The sequence below is a fragment of the Euleptes europaea genome, chromosome 21 (genome assembly GCF_029931775.1).
Source record: "Euleptes europaea isolate rEulEur1 chromosome 21, rEulEur1.hap1, whole genome shotgun sequence".
NCBI lineage: Eukaryota > Metazoa > Chordata > Lepidosauria > Squamata > Sphaerodactylidae > Euleptes > Euleptes europaea.
The window spans coordinates 11,510,829-11,528,570 of record NC_079332.1 but is presented as its reverse complement, the minus strand read 5'-3'; the positions used below and the strand labels follow the sequence as shown (position 1 = coordinate 11,528,570).

General features: G+C 47.4%; 1 protein-coding gene across 2 annotated transcripts in view; it reads right to left on the bottom strand.

The window, feature by feature from the left end:
- The window catches only part of USP22 (ubiquitin specific peptidase 22), a 109,629-nt gene extending 97,284 nt beyond the window's left edge, over positions 1-12,345 (bottom strand). For both annotated transcript variants that reach the window (XM_056866367.1, XM_056866368.1), the window contains exon 1: positions 12,174-12,345. In XM_056866367.1, coding sequence (XP_056722345.1) covers positions 12,174-12,299 — 126 coding nt within the window. In that variant the 5' untranslated portion in view covers positions 12,300-12,345. The remainder of the gene's footprint in view (positions 1-12,173) is intronic.
- Between the last annotated feature and the right edge of the window lie 5,397 nt (positions 12,346-17,742).

Below are 17,742 nucleotides of genomic sequence, written 5' to 3'. Positions count from 1 at the left end.
TAGACGGGTTACGCCACATGTATTTTCTAATTTCCCCCATTCCCATTTGTTACTGCCCATTGCTGTGGATGTATTGGCCCTATTATAGATTGGCCTGATGGTAACAAATCTCAGCTGAGTAATATCACATAGCCCAGTTGGTGGTGAAATATAGATCGCTAATCCCGAAGCTTACTAATGCAAGAATTATCCTATGAATCAGACATTCAAATTCAGAACTCTCACATCAAGGAATGCAGCCACACCTAGATTTGTGATCACATAAGCACTCTTTTTAAGGCCTGTGTTTCTGCAGCTTAAAGAATATCTAGTAATTTTAGCCTCCTGTCTTTTGCTGCTTCTTGACTCAGAAAGTGGGATATAACTCTCAGCCTGCTAAGTGGAGCTGAAAACCACACAACCGCTCTCAGAACTGAAGAAGGGGGGGTGTTTCCCTCTGGAGACAGGAAGTTGAAGTTTGGTTCCTGCCTCCCAAAGCAAGCGAAGGATAACACCCACTCTAAAGATGCCCTCCTCCATCTGAGCGAGAACCTACAAGGTGTTAACATTTTTCACAACATTTTTAAAGCTTCTTTTACATTTGCAATATTCCTATTACAAGTATAAGGTATGATCACATTGGTTTAGAGCTCAGATTGGGATCTTGAAAAACAGCTAAGTCAAGATCATGGCTCCACAAATGATAGCAGAAGGAACCTCTAATGTTGCCTTTATGCAGAGAAGTGAAAAGCAGACAGCACTTGCTTTAATTTGATGGGGGGGGAGTTCAGCAACCTGGAAGGAGTGATTTTGATATGTATTTACCTTTACCGGGCATGTTCTACGGTCACAGCTGAAGAACAGGGAGGAAAAAAACCACTGTCCTAACCTGTCTTTAACATTTTGAATAAAAGACCATGAACCTGGAAAAAATTATGTACTTCAGTACAATGCATAGAATTTAGTGCAACCTGATACCCAGCAAAGCACGTATATTTTAAGTTAAAAGGCAAGCTTATAAAATCTTCTCTAACAGCACACTCAAAAAAAGGAGTACATAACCAAGAATAAGGATGGGTAAATCTGCAGTTCTCTAGTCAGTTTTGTTAAACTTGAGAACTCCAATTGTTACAGCACAATCCTATGCAGAGTTGCTCCAAATGAATGGGCTTAGACTTGAGTAACTCTGCATAGGATTGCACTGTTGGAAGTACTTGACCTTTGCAATTAGAAAAGAACGATGAAAATCTAGAAACAAACCAGTTGATATCCATGCTTTCCCCAAAAAAATCAATAAATTAGAAACCACAACAGTTAAGAACCAAACACAACACCACTTAAGAAGAAAACACCTTTGAAATGCATAAGCAGATTCAACAATCAAATGAGATAAACTGAACAAGTTATTTAATGAATGATGACTCATAGAATCATAGAGTTGGAAGGGACCACCAGGGCCATCAAGTCCAACCCCCTGCACAATGCAGGAAATTCACAACTACCTCCCCCCTCCACACCACTAGTGACCAGAAGATGGCCAAGATGCCCTCCCTCTCATCATCTGCTAAGGTCACAGAATCAGCATTGCTGACAGATGGCCATCTAACCTCTTCTTAAAAACCTCCAGGGAAGGAGAGCTTACCACCTCCCGAGGAAGCCTGTTCCACTGAGGAACCGCTCTAACTGTTAGAAAATTCTTCCTAATGTCTAGACGGAAACTCTTTTGATTTGATTTCAACCCGTTGGTTCTGGTCCGACCTTCTTGAGCAACAGAAAACAACTCGGCACCCTCCTCTATATGACAGCCCTTCAAGTACTTGAAGATGGTTATCATATCCCCTCTCAGTCTTCTCCTCTTCAGGCTAAACATACCCAGCTCCTTCTATGCCTTTAGCAGACCCATAACACAGAGGAGCTTGCCCCAGCAACAAAAACAAAACTAAACAAAAGGCTTGTTAACTGTGCTGGAACAATTAACTTCAATCTAAACCCATCCTTATCACTTACTGTGTATGACTAACAATGGACTTACCCTGACCTGGATAGCCCCTGGCTAGACTTATCTAAGATAACATATGCTATGCAGGGTCAGTCCTGGTTAGAATTTGGATGGGTGACCTGCAAGGAAGTCCAGGGTTGTGATGCAGAGGCAGGCTGTGGCAAGCCACCTCTTTGCCTTGAAAACCCTACAGGGTCACCATAGTTCAGCTTTGACTTGACAGCACACACACAACAATGGACTGCGCACAACAAAGGGTGAGCTCCAGGATTCTCGTGGATCTGTCCCTGTGAAACTCTTAGCACTTTGTAAAGCTGAAGTTAGAGGTTGCAGGGCTGATACTGAGAAATAGAGGAGGGGCTGTGGCTCAGTGCTAAAGCATCTGCTTGGCATGCAGAAGGTCCCAGGTTCAATCCCCAGTGCCTCCAGTTAAAGGGACTAGGCAGGTAGGTGATGTTAAAGACCCCTGCCTGACACCTTGGAGAGCCGCTGCCGGTCTGAGTAGACAGTACTGACTTTGATGGACCAGGGGTCTGATTCAGCAGAAGACAGCTTCATGCGTTCATGTGTAAAGCTGCAGCAAAGAGGAGTGAATAACTCAAGCCACTTCCATGTGTCCCCCCCGCCAGTGCTTTCACCAGCACAAAAGCAACATGGGGGTTATTTTGCCTGGCCTGGCTCCCCCTCCTTGCTGCAGGTTTTCTTGTCCCCCTGAGTCACCACAACCTTCAGCACAAGCTTTTTGGAAATCTCCAGTGTTTACTGGGGGAAGCAGCAAAGCTCCCCACCGGCAAGAACCTCCTGCTTCCGCTTCACGGGACCCAACCCAAGGGGATGCAAATACGCAAATGATGTTTTAATACATCAGACAACTCTTCTCAGCTTTTATTTAGAAGCCAAAGAACTGAAAATTTTGTTTAAAAATGAAAAACATATAAGTATGAAAAAGGGCCTTGGTTTTACAATGGGGCTCCTGCTCCTAAATAAGACTCCTGCAAGGCTGGGATTAGTACGTCCTTGCCTTAAGAACATAAGAAAGGCCCTGCTGGATCAGACCAAAGCCCATCAAGTCCAGCAGTCTGTTCACACAGTGACCAACCAGGTCCCCACAACCAGGTCCTTTGATGTTGTTTGACTGCACAATCCAATTAAGAAGGCAGGTCACCACTTATATAAAAATATCTTAGACCTCCTGGAATGTGTACAATGTCCAAGCCTTTCATCAAATAGGTCTACTGACCAGCATCTGAAGGCCTAGTTTTTCCCATCGGTTTCAGAGACGCTAAAAGTCTTGCACTTCAGTGGTGAATATATAAAGTAACCCTCTCCAGGACTTGTCTCTCTACTCACGGGAGCGGTAAGAAGAGGACTAAAACCAACCACTATTCCAAAAGGCAGATACAGGCAGAACGGACAAATTAAATCAACTTGCTCATTCCTTCTTTAACTTCCCGTCAGTTCTATTTACGTCACTTTGCCAACCCGACAACCCTGCAGGAACACATCTTCGGAATACTTAAAATAAAAGACGCATCACCACCAACCCAAGTCTCAGAACAGCTCCACATCACAAACGACATTGGTACAGACGAAATTTGCAGTGGAGTACAGAGATTCCAGGATTCAGGATATCCTACCCATGCCTTAAAATTAAATCTGCATTGGGGTGCCATCTCATACCACGTGTTCCTCAAAGGATCCACACGCTTCCCTTTCAGGAAACTCACAACTCACCCGATAACCAGCCTCACTGGATTAAAGATGCAACTTCTCTTTCACTAAGGAACTCTAAGCTACCTACATTACTATGACACAACTAATTGTGCAGGTTTCTCCTTTTGGACTGTAGTTCATCTTCCCTTTGTAATACATGGAATCTGGCTTTACTTCCCAGTGACACCCGAGATACCCCAACAACAAGGCAAGTGAGAATTTTCACCACAAACCCAGAAGCCTAGAACAGCAAGAGAAAGGAGTCCCATCTCTTCACTGCACTGAGGAAAATAAAACATGCGAGAGAGCGCGGACTACTCCCATCTCCACACAACAAGCACCTGAACATGACTGAGCTGCAACGGCAAAAGCCACTTATCAGCAAGTGAAGAGAAAGCAGGGCCAACACAGAAATCGCTAGAGGCTAGGCAGGAGAAGAGACAGCTGCGTGAGGAAGAACAAGTATACGCATGTATATCATGCGCTGAATGGAGTTCACCAATGGCGGGGACAAGAAAATTTCTGAGGCATGAGAGGTGTGGAAAGCAAGAGCACCAATGTTTATGACAAAAGATACACACACACACACACAAAATGTGACCAACACCATTCACCTGGCTCCACCATGGTTACTGTTCCAATTACCTAATGGGGAGAAGATGCAATTCTGATCAATTTTGATCTCTGCTTTGACATGCAGTGTAGCAGGTTTCCTTAATATTTCTAATTCGTTGGGTACTTTTCTATAGCTGGTTCGATAAAAGCTTTTGAGCCAATTGATTCCTGGATCCCACAGATGAACATCTCAGCGGAGCAACTGCTACTGAGGAAGTACAGATTTGACAGACCAGGCACAGACCAGGTGGAGCCACTGTTCGGCAGCATACCATACTAACTTTGGTACCAATACAGAAGCTGTCACAAATAACCGAATTCAGACAAGACAGTGCAGCTGTTACAGACACCCTGACTTGGCCCAAAGTCACTTGAGAACAAGTAAAAAAAAAATAACATTCTAGACACTACAAACTGGTTAGGAAAAACTGAAATATACATACATCTCACTGGGGTCTAAACTTAGGATATCAACTTTGGATACTGATCTGGGATTCCCTATGACGACTCAATGAAAACTTCTGGTCAGTTTATAGCTGGAGTAAAACAAAAGAAAAATGAAACAGAACATTAGCAGACAGAAAAGGAATAGTTGGGAAAGACTGCAGACAGAAGATTCACTCGCTTTGATTTTGAATGTGCCGCATGGCATGGGCCATGCCTCCAAGAGGACACTTCAGAAATTGTACTTCATTTAAAGAAAAATGTGTACTTCAAGTACTAAAAAATACCCAAAATTTGAAAAAGAAGACAGATACAAAAAGTAGACGCAATGCAAAGAGAGAAATAGCTTAGCCTGCAAAGTAAGATCCTCGCATTTTCAATGCTTGTTTCATTGTTTCCTTAACGTACCTCAGTTGACAAACTTGATGCAGAACTGTTTTGACATGAAGCAGTACACAAAGACTGCAATCCTATGCATGTCTATTTTTTGTATTGAAACAAGGCCCTTCCTTTCAAAGAGTCTGAAGAAATTAACATGGGCCTCCCAACTGGTCCAGAATGCGGCAGCCCCGCTATCATCAGGGGAACGCACGTTGCCCGTTCTGAAATAGCTACATTGGCTGCCAGTCTGTTTCCCAGTTCAAGTGCTGGTTATGACCTTTAAAGCCCCTTCAAATACGTGGGTCCCGGGGTGATGAAGAACAGCCTCCTTCCATACGCCCATGTGCGCCAACTACAGGCAGCCATTTGTTGGCTACCCAACCACTTATGGAGTGGCCCGTCTGGCATCAACCAGAACCCAGGCCTTCTCCACCGTGGCTCCTGCTCAAGGATCCTTCCTTGGAGACCTTCAGGAAGCGCTGCAAGACTTGCCAGGCTTTTCAAGGGGGTTTGAACGGCAGGCATCCTCTAAGGGGGAAGGGAAGGAGGCATTCAGGGTACAAATGTTATAATAAACAAATACATTTGCCCCATTTAAGCACTGATCATATCTATGACTCCTTTGTGTTGCCACAGTTACCCAACTAGGTGCTCCTACAGTAAGTGGTCAAGGAGACTTACGTATGAGCAAAAGAGGATAAGATCAGCTGTGATCCTAAGCATACGTACCTGGGTGGAAGTTATTCTTATTGACTGCAGTGGGGCTTACTTCCAGGTAACATTTGTTTAAACGGAAACCTGATTTCCACATCTCACTGAATAAACATGGCTAGGACAAGGTGATGTTTGGACAGACGGTCGCTCTATATTTTATAAGAAGACGTACTGTGCCTAGCCTAAATGAAATAAATTACCCTGAAGATATGCAAAACATGTCGGGGATTTTCCATCGAACTACTATTGCACCCTCTTTAATGGCTTTGCCTCAATATTCCTGTCCCCTCTGGTTTACGGTACAGATGCCTTCCCCTGCTCTTCTTCCCTTTGTTGCTGCAAGACTGACCCCAATTCTTGGCCATTCTGGAACGTTCTTAAAAATGGCAGACACTGTCGGTCATTCTGAAGAACTGTTAACGTAAGTCACTGTATGCACTAAGTTTGGTTGACGCAGCAGGGAAATCAATTTAGCAGCAGTTGTTCAAGAAAGCTAGTCGCTTCTGTACCTGTAGATTTCATTCTTGGGACTAGCAAGGATTAAAATAAAAAGACAAGCACATGCTCCCCAGTTGCAGATGTTTAAAATGCAGCATATTTTAGTTGGCTGCTTTGTTTATTGTCTAAAATTAAATATTCAACACACATCCTGTATCTGTGAAGGTTGGTGAACTATATACAATAGTGCAGTAATGTTTCAGTACATTTTAGCAACACACATTTCCCCCCATAAATAGCAGCACTAGCTACGATGTATCTTACCTATTCACGTCCATCCACACACATACACCTCATAACAGAACTACTAGTCCAGCCTCATATCACAAGCAGAGACCCACAACCAATCAAATGTACTTTTGCAATACGTTAGAACTGTGCAATACGGGGGTCACTCATATAATCAAGATTCCTCAAAGCTAAGACAAAGCAGAGACCCAGTAGAATACTACCAAAGGTTTTTTTGGGGGAAGGGGTCTCGTAATGGGAGAGACACAATTGGAACTTCCATTCTATCCCTAGCTTGAACACAATTAACACACATGAAGCTGCCTTATCAGAGCCTTGGTCCATTAAAGTCAGTATTATCTACTCAGACTGGCAGCGGCTCTCCAGGGTCTTAGACTTAGGCCTTTCACATCACCTACTTGCCTAGTCCCTTTAACTGGCGTTGCCAGGGGTTGAACCTGGGACCCTTCTGCATGCAAAGCAGATGCTCTACCACAGAGCCACAGCCTCTCCCCCACAGCTTCTACAACAGTCCTGTAGATCTTCCAAAGCATCAAGCACAGGCCCTGTTCAATACATGCCACTGTACTAATTTCATGTTTCTAAACCTGTGAAATCTCACTGTGTAGCATTATACCACATGCCTATTTCTCTAGCCATAGACTTTTTATTAAATGTAACTGGCACAAGCACTAACAGAAAGAAGCATTCTGAATCCCTAGGACCCAAGGTGTTCCTGGCTTTTCAAGATGCCCGTATCTGACTCACGGGGGGTGGGGGAGAGAGATGCTGTTGTGCATTCTATCCACGTTGCAGTTTTCATCATGCAGTGACTTGCAGTAGCACTCTGATGAAGGAAAACTAATGTGGGAAACAACCTTCACTCTCTGTAAAAATAAAAACAGCCAAGAAATTAAGACCAGAGATCTCGTACCGACAAAGAGAGGAGGGAGAAGGGACAGGAATAAAGAAGCAAAACAATATTGAAGCGGCTTTTGTGAATGCAACACAATAAGCAATGTTGGCAGCCAAGCAGGAAAGCAAAAAATTGACACTCTCCGCCCCCTGCAGTTTATATTGATATCTGGATTTTGAAGACGCAAGGCCTAGAAAGAAAGAATAGGGAGGCTTAGTTTGCAAAAACAATCTTTAAAAAATCAAATGACAACCTCTCTGTCGTTTGTGGAGAGATTACGATGAAAAACAGCTTTGCAAGGCTGTGTTCATTTGTCAAAGACTGGTTTTCATCATTGAACTGTATACCATCTATCCTTCACACTACTGCTGGTATAAAAACAGGCCAGATGTTGGCATTTATATATATTTTCTCCCCTGTCACTGGTTCTTCAGTTCTCGAGTCCAACACAGTATTGAGCCCATTCAAGCTGGGTTTTTTTCTTTTGCATTTTTGGATATTAGGACAAACCAGGGGAATAAAACTTTCCAACAAAGACTGACCTTCAAAACTCTCTCATAGACTGTGCCAGAGATATGCCACGAACAAATAGTGCAGCTGTATGTGTCTTATGTCCCAAGACTCACATATGCACCCTTGCTGAGGGACAACAATCAACACCTCACAGGAAATGTTCAGAACAAAAATCCTTTGCAGCCTAGGCGTACACATAAGGGAAGTTATTAACATGGAATGTATTCAAAAAGGAAAATATTGATAAAAGACCCAAAATGTACCACCGGAAGCAAAGAGCGCTAAGAATCCACACTCGCAGCATTTCTCTTAGCTCCTATTACTTCCAAAGGATAAGCATAAACCAACATAGTGTTTTAAAAATAAATAAAAATTAACCAACAAGAAATAATATGGTGGCTGAAAAACCCAGTTCTAAACAGAATTAAGCTAAAGATACAGTTGCAATACGTTTCAAAATGATGGAAATCCAAGAACTTCAGACAGCAAGTAGGTAAATCAGGTCTGAGAACTTCTCCCTATGCACAAACCCTCTGACCCAACAGAGAGCGCTGAATGAGAACCTCTCCCTCTGCGATACTTGCTTTCTGCTTGCACGGAATTAATTTTGCCTGAGGAGCACTCAAAAACTCTATCCCACACCGACACTCTGAAGCGGTGCGTTCCAATCTCCCAGCTGCTTCTGTTGTGTATATAGATGAGGCTTGAGTAGTCTGCGTGAAAGTCCCAAGGCCTAGGTTGGTGGAAAAATACCACCGAGATCCTAAATTCTCATTCATTCAAGCCACTGATTACAGCATTGGGCAGAAACACATTTATGGAATCAGTAAACTCCCTAATTTAAGAACGGGGAGGTTTGTTTACAACACAAGATGTGTCTAAAAAAATTAAATCAGTTTTTACAATCTCATCACTGACACTTGCTAATCAGCTGTTCTTCACAGATCTTTCTGACCTTCCCCCCCTCCCCAAATGACAGTAAGCAAAAATAGTCAGCCTCACTGGTCCGCCTCCTAGACATTATGCTAGCATCTCAAAATCCGAGATATCTATTCAATGGTGGCATCTGGAAGTTAAATGTTGGGGTCTTTCTAAAACCCTTATGTTGGTCTCTGGCAATAGAAACCTTTCCCTGGCTTTAGCCTGTCGTGCTCTTGGTTTTGGGAGTCTGTTGCTTTTTGGTCCTCAAGGCACTCTTTCAACAAGGCAAGGCCCACTTCAGGGCAACAATTAGGTGATGCTGGGAGACTAGCAAGGAGGGGGAATTGGAGATGAGTATTTGCTCAAATGTTAAAACTGTGTGTATGTGGTGGGTTATTCACATCATTACTTTTTTTAGAAAAGGCCAATGGGATCGGAAATTTTGTCTTTGCAGAGCATCTGAATTGTCCCTCCCTGCCCCAGGATGTGGTGATGGCTGCCAACTTGGAAGGCTTGAAGAGGAGAGTGGACATGTGCATGGAGGGGGCTATCCATGGCTAATAGTAAAAAATGGATACTAGTCATGATGCATACATATTCTCTCCAGGATCAGAGGAGCATGCCTATTATATTAGTGCTGTGGAAGACAGGCAGGATAATGCTGCTGCATTCGTCTTGTTTGTGGGCTTCCTAGAGGCATCTGGTTGGCCACTGTGTTAAACAGACTGCTGGACTTGATGGGCCTTGGTCTGATCCACCAGGGCTGTTCTGATGTTCTTATGTCTAGGCTACCTATGAAGGTGAATTTACTAACCTGTCCAAGGAATGTTAGTCTGTATGAACCGCTAATTCAGTGATTTTCTTCCCGCTGACATGCCCTTATCGAATGATATCACATACAAGAAATTAGAATCACTCCTAGAACCATTTACACCTATTGTATTCTTCACAACAAAATTTGCCTCCTCTGACTACTTCCATCTCTGCTTGTAAAAATGTAAAAATGCCAAATCCATCCCACACACTCCCCAACCCTTCTGATGATTAAATACCACCCCCTTCCATCACCTTAACAGTTCAGTAAGCCACCTACCCAAAGTAAAATTAAGAAAACCACTTCCCCCTATTTCGGCTTTCCTTTTCTATAAAGGCCTCGCTCATTTCTGCTCCGAGAGAAACAGGAGAAAGCTTGCAGAAAGCACACCACCAATGAGCAGTTTCCCCGTGCCCCTGACCAAGCACACAAAAGCAAGGAGCGGCCTGCTGTTTTGTGCTGGGAGCTCTTGGTTCTCCCTCCCTTCTCTTCCCCTCTTCCTGCCTCCCTCCCTCCCTCCCGCATGCTCTGCAGTTGCCCGATTCCGGGAAACCTCACTCCCTCCAACACCTCCAGGAGGAAGAGAAGGAGGAGTGGTTCCCTGACAGCGGACCCGTGGACCTCTGCCTCAACCACCCCCTCCCCACCCCCTAGAAACCAATCGTGCTTCTCAAAGGTGAGGGGGACAGCAAATTACAGCTACAGGGCAGACTGCCTGTATATTTTGGGCGGGGATATGAAAAAAAAGCAAAAAGAAAGAATCCCGCCCCCCAGTGGGGAATCACAACCAGGGATTATTACAGGAGAAGGCAAAAGCAAAGCAAGTGAGATGCTGGGCTGAATCACTGGTCTGTGTGTGTATGTGCACATTGCTTATTATCACAGCAACACATATAATGAGACGCACACACATGTACCATATAAACACAAAAAGACCTCCCACATTGTATAACTATGTAGCCCATTATGATATACACCTTATATACAACATATGTCACATAATACATAAGATGTACTGCACATCGTTGACACATCACACAGACATCATATGAGACATATGTATCCTATGAAAGGATACACACATGACACATTATGATATATATATATTTCAAAATGTTGGAATATACAGATACAAAACCACAGATGGGTAGATACAAAAGATAGTTTTAAACATGTATAGTTAGATAGAACATCTATTATAATGGGATATACAGAACATTATGTATGCATAAGATATACACAGATGTATATCATCATATAGGACATCTTATGTCCCATGATACAGAACATGAGATGCATATATGTGAAAGGTGTATGTTGACCTATACCATTACAGAGGACATCTATTTAATTATAATGAGATACATACAGAGCATGAGGTGTGTACAGGTAAACACAACCTCATACACATATGAGAGCTATCTACATTAAACCATCATCATTATTTATGATGTATACTTACAGATCCCATTACAATGACATATGTACCATATATAGATTGACACACATAAGAGACAGGCAAACCACTATCTCACATGTATATTTGTATAGTGGCCCACTATAAGGAAAGAAATGTAACAGATGTAGTCATACATACATCTGAATGTCCCACTATAAAGAAAGAGAGGCATCAGATATAGTGATATGTCCTTCTATAACCAGACAGATGCACCAGATAGTGATACATCTGTATGGCCCACTATAACAAAACACATGCATCTGATACTGATATATACATCAGTATGTCCCTCTATAAGGAAACAGATACACCAGATAGAGCGATACATACATCTGTACATCCCACTATAAGGAAACAGATGCATCAGATCGAGTGGGACACACACATGTATATATCACTTTATACATGCATCTATATGTCCCACTACAATGAAACAGATATAGTGATACTTGTATGAGACATCAGATAGTGATACATACATCTGTATGCCCCACTATAAAGAAATGCACCATGTAGAGTTATATATATCTATAGCTGTATGTCCCATTATAACAAAAGAGATGCATCTGGTAGAGTGATATATACATCTGTACATCCCTCTATAAGGAAACAGATGAATCAGAGTGATACATACATCTGAATGTCCCACTAGAAAGAGACAGATGCAGCAGATACAGTGGGACGTACAGGTGTATGTATCACTCTAACGAAACAGATGCACCAGATAAGAGTGATACATACATCTGTAGGCCCCACCACAATGAAACAGATATGATACCTGCATGAGACAACAGATGGAATTTCATTACAATGGGACTCACAGTATGTAACGACAGAAGAGGTGTGTGTCTATAAACACAAGCAAAACGTAGTTATACACACACAGGCATCTCTCTCTCTCTCTGAAGATGTGCAGACTCCTTCTAAGAAAGGGGAGAGGGGTGTGTTGGGTGACCCACACACACACCAGGGTGTTTACCTTGCGCTTCCTGGTCTCGGCCGACCCGCTCCACACGAAGCACTGGTAGATCACCCTCAGGTTCTGCTTCCAGTTCTCCACCTTGAAGCCGGTCACATGGCAGCACCCGGCGGCCGGCGGACTCATGTCAGACCCCCCCACATCAATCCGCCCGCCCCGCCGGCACGGCTGCTGCTCCCCAGAGTCCGGATGGCGGGGTGGGTGGGGAGATGACACCAGAAAGCCCCGGGGGTGGGGGGTGGGAGACCCGAGGCTAAGATTTGGAAGTGGGGTGGGTAAAAAAAAATAGGGTGCAGGGGGGGGGAGATGGCGGAAGCGATGGAAAGAAAGGGGGAGGGGGCTCAAGGGGGCGGATCGAGAAGGGAGGGGGCTCAAGGGGGGGAGGAGGATCAAGGAAGGAGGGGGCTCAAGGGGGGAGGAGGATCAAGGAAGGAGGGGGCTCAAGGGGGGAGGAGGATCAAGGAAGGAGGGGGCTCAAGGGGGGAGGAGGATCAAGGAAGGAGGGGGCTCAAGGGGGGAGGAGGATCAAGGAAGGAGGGGGCTCAAGAGGGGCTCAAGGGGGGAGGGGGCTCAAGGGGGGAGGGGCTCAAGGGGGGAGGATCAAGGAAGGAGGGGGCTCAAGCGGGGCTCAAGGAAGGAGGGGGCTCAAGGGGGGAGGATCAAGGAAGGAGGGGGCTCAAGGGGGGAGGGGGCTCAAGGGGGGAGGGGGCTCAAGGGGGAAGGGGTTCAAGGAAGGAGAGGGCTCAAGAGGGGGGGGAGGATCAAGGAAGGAGTGGGCTCAAGGGGGGAGGGGGCCCAAGGGGGGGAGGGGAGAGTGGAGGAAGGGGGGAAATCACATACACACACTTATCCGTGCCCCCCCTCCTTGACACACAGGGAAAAGCCGGGGGGGGGGGAAATGGGATGGGGGAGGGGAGGGGACGGGCCCCTCCCCCCGCCGCCAGGGGGGGAGGAGGAGGAGGAAGGGGAGAACCTCTCAGCCGCTCCCTCGCCTCTCTGAGGGGTGGGGGGGCGATTGCGGGGCCGGCCACCCACCCCCCCCTCAAGGCCTCCGCCGGCTGCGACGGGAGGTGGGGAAGGAGGGGCGGCGGCGGCTCCTCTCCGGCTTTCCGCGTGTCCCCCCCCCTTCCTCAACCCCGCCCCCGGCCGCTCGGAACAAAGCCGCCGCCGCCGCCGCGGAGGAGGGAAAAGGCTGTGGCGGCGGCCGGCCTCCCTCCCTCAGTCAGTCAGTCAGTCATGGAGGCCTCGCGGCGGCTGAGGGGAATGAGGCGGGGGGGGGGGGTGAAGGGGGGGAGGGGACGCGAGGGAAACCTTTGGCGGCGCGAGGGGGCGTGCTCTCCCCCCCCTCAACCCGGGTCCGCCGCCCGCCCCTCAGCCCCGCGTCCCCTGTCTCTTTAAATCGCGCCTCTTTTGTTCCTCCCACCCCACCCCCCGCGCGCGGCGCCGAATGGTCCGTCCCGCCTCCTCCGCCGCCGCCGCGCGCCGCGAACTCCGCCGCGCCCCCCCCCCCCGAAGCGGGACGAACCAAGTGGGGGAGAGGGGGGGAAGGATGGGAAAAGGATGATAAGAGGAGAGAGGCACAGAGAGAGAGAGAGAGACGGGCGGCCCCCCGAGGAGGCTCCGCGCGCGCCCCGCCCCCTGAGCAGCGGGAGCCGGGCGCTGATTGGCCGCGGCCCGGGCGATGTCCCGCCCCCGCGGGCTTCTCATTGGGCGCGACGCCTTTTGAGGGGGGGGAGAAGGGAGGCGGGCTCGTCGGAGTCGTCCTCCCGGTTGGTTGACAAAGGAAGTTTGGGAGACACCAAAGAGAGAGAGAGGGAGGGGGGAAGAAAAAAAAAGGAGGAAGAGCACGTGCTGCGGGTGGAGCTCGGCGATTGGCGGGTCGTCGGTCCGCGGGGGCGGGGGGAAGGTGGGGATTGGCTGGGGCGGGCGTCACAGGGCGAGGCCCCGCCCCTCTCAGGGCTGGGAGGGGGAAGGAGGATGTGGGCAGGCCGGGCAGAGGCTGAATGACTGTCACATCCGCTTAGCTTTGCAGCTTCTCTGTTACCCCAGTGATTTCTTGCGGAGGAGGGGCGGGATTAAACCCTCCCCCCCCAGTTTGCACCGGGGTGGGGGTTTCCCTCCCCCCCACCCCCTTGGTCCGGTCTGAAATCCCACGGGATCTCTTCGGTGCGGGATCTTTGCAGGCTCCTCTTGCAACAGCCGACTTTTGCTGCATTGTGACATCCTGCACGCCCCGGGCTCCACGTGCTGCTGTTATCTCTTCCCCCACCCCGAGCATAAATTCCTCCTGGTGCAGTAAAGACATTCCTGCAAGGAGGAAGTCCCCTCCTATCCCCCTGGCTTCCTCTCACTGCTAGGAACTGCTCTGGAAAATTTGGTTGTCACGTCCCCCTGGCAAGCAGGTAGAAAGCTGGGAAACATTGGTAGATGGTGACGGTGACAAACCGTGGTTCCTGACGTCACGGGTGCTGCAGAGATCTTGAAATCCTTTTTAAAAAATGGACACATGAACACACATGAAGCTGCCTTCTACTGAATTAGACCCTTGGTTCATCTAAGTCAGTATTGTCTACTCAGGCCAGCAGTGGCTCTGCAGGGTCTCAGGCAGAGGTCTTTCCCATCACCTACTTGCCTATTCCCTTTAACTGGAGATTGAACCTGGGACCTTCTGCATGCCAAGCAGATGCTCTACCACTGAGCCACAGCCCTTCCTATCTTCACATCTCTACTGAGCGCTGAAATAGGAAAAACCATGGACCGCCCAAAAAGAAATCAGTGAGGTCTAGATCAAATGAAGAAAGTGGGGTCTAGATCAAATGAGTAAGTCCCACGGAACTGAGTGGGGCTGCGCTGAACACATGAAGCTGCCTTCTACTGAATCAGACCCTTGGTCCATCTAAGTCAGTATTGTCTACTCAGACCAGCACCGGCTCTCCAGGGTCTCAGGCAGAGGTCTTTCCCATCACCTACTTGCCTACTCCCTTTAACTGGAGATGCCGGGGATTGAACCTGAGACCTTTTGCATGCCAAGCAGATGCTCTACCACTGAGCCACAGCCCCTCCACACACACACCTGTTATGCACAATCCTATTTTCCAGCTGAGAAGCAATCCATCTGGGGTCACCTGACCTCACACTCCTAAAATAAAACTTTTCAGAATTTTATTCTTAAGAGGGCTAAGCCCTGTTCATCTTTGGGAGCCAAAATAAGAGTCTTAAAGATGAACAGATTTGTTGCAGAACAAACATTCGTGAGTCAGGACTCTCTGGGTTAGATTCATAAAGGCATAACGTTCAGGCACAAACACATTCTATCAAAGTCCGGAAATGCATTCTCGCCAAGTCAGGTAAGGCAGGCACAGGCTGGCAGAGCCGGCTTCTAAACCCAAGTTGGAGTAACGGTTAACATGGGCTGATTTGTGTTGGCTGTACATAGCCTCGGAGAGTGAGAACTACTCGGGGTCCTTGCAGTGATCCATATATTCAAGGGTGTACCCTGCTTGCAAACATCGTCTGCCATTCGCACCCGCGGAACAGAAGCATCACAATACTGCCGAGCAGTGTTCGAACACAAGCGAGAACATTAACATACATTTGTCACACGCAGTGATTGTTAAGATTGCAACCTCCGTCCTGTTTACCTAGGGGCGGGCAAGTCTGCACTAGCTAATGAGCCTACTGGAGTACAGAACAGTGCATATTTTGGAGAAGACCTAGTGGGAAAATACTAGAGAACAGGAAATCTGAGCCCATCTTGAAACCACTGAGGAATAGGAGGTTACAAAGGCAGAATCTTGTATATGATTTGTTAAACTTCAGAGGGCTTGCAAGGGAGAATCAGCAGTCAGAAGATTGGGAGGTGTTTCCCGTTGGGAAAACTTACATGTAGCCCATCAATGTGTTTACATTTGCCCAGCAGGGCAAGTAATGCCTCTCCATGGCTGTTCTGGGTTGGATGGGTAAACAGCACGAGCAGGAAGAAACTTGAACCTCCCCCCTGTCCCTGCATGCTGTTGGGCATAATCCAATTTGGGACCCTAAACCCAAACTGGGCTTCCTAGAGGCACCTGGTTGGCCACTGTGTGAGCAGACTGCTGGACTTGATGGGCCTTGGTCTGATCCAGCAGGGCTTTTTGTATGTTCTTGTGTGGTGATGGCCACCATCTTGGAAGGCTTTAAGATGGGAGTGGACATGTTCTTGGAGGAGAGGCTATCCATGGCTACTAGTCATGATGCATACCTGTTCTCCCCAGGATCAGAGGAGCATGCCTATTATATTAGATGCTGTGGAAGACAGGCAGGACAATACTGCTGCAGTTGTCTTGTTTGTGGGCTTCCTAGAGGCACCTGCTTGTGTGAACAAACTGCTGGACTTGATGGGACCTTGGTCTGATCCAGCAGGGCTTTTCTTAGGTTCTTATGACTCCATGCACTTGAGAATCTAAGTTTCAACACGGGAACTCCCAGGGCACGTCTGATTGACAGGACAAAGGGTGGACCCATAAATAAGGTAACTTGTGGGCCTTACAACACCCCTTTATGGTAGGTCAGTATTATTCCCCACATTGCCAGTGTGGGAGAGAGAGCCAAGGCAGAGAGATGGTAGCTTCCCAAATTCATGGTTAAAGTTAGCTTGGGACGGGGGTAGGGTTGCCAACCTCCAGGTGGTGGCTGGCGATCTCCTGCTATTACAACTGATCTCCAGGCGACAGTTCACCTGGAGAAAACGGCTGCTTTGGCAATTGGACTCTATGGCGTTGAAGTCCCTCCCCAAACCCCGCCCTCCTCAGGCTCTGCCCCAAAATCTCCAAGTATTTCCCAACCTGGAGCTGGCAACCCTAGACGGGGGATTCTAAGGCACGTTCTTAGCCAGCTTTCTATAGCAGCGCTTAAAATCCCCTCTGGTTTCAAAAGCTTGCTGACACAGTTTCACGTCTTTCTGTGGAAAGAAAAATGTGGACTAGCTCCTGAGGAAGGCGAAAGCTGAGATCGGCAAGAATGCCAACATGCTGGCCAACTAATCAGTCAAATACAGTCAACTGACCTTCTATTATCGGACCACGGTTAAATATTGTCAAATATCCCAGGAAGCCAAGAATGCCACTGTGTAGGTGGCAGGTTGCCTTTCGGTTTCATTCTGATGTAATTTGGTAGCAAGGGTGGGAGCAAAGGTTGCTGGCCCTGCGTCAGTGAGGAACGAGGGGTGAACCTTAGAAGGAATGATAAAGCCTCTCCTACTGACCACCTATGAGCCCCGTGGCGCAGAACGGTAAGCTGCAGTACTGCAGTCAAAAGCTCCGCTCATGACCTGAGTTTGATCCCGAGGGAAGTCGGTTTCAGGTAGCCGGCTCAAGGTTGACTCAGCCCTCCATCCTTCCGAGGTTGGTAAAATCAGTACCCAGCTTTCTGGGGGTCAAGTGTAGACGACCGGGGAAGACAATGGCAAACCACCCTGTACACCCAGTCTGCCTAGTAAACGTCGGGATGTGACATCACCCCATGGGTCAGGAATGACCCGGTGCTTGCTCAGGGGACTATCTTTACCTTTACTGACTACCTGTTACAACTC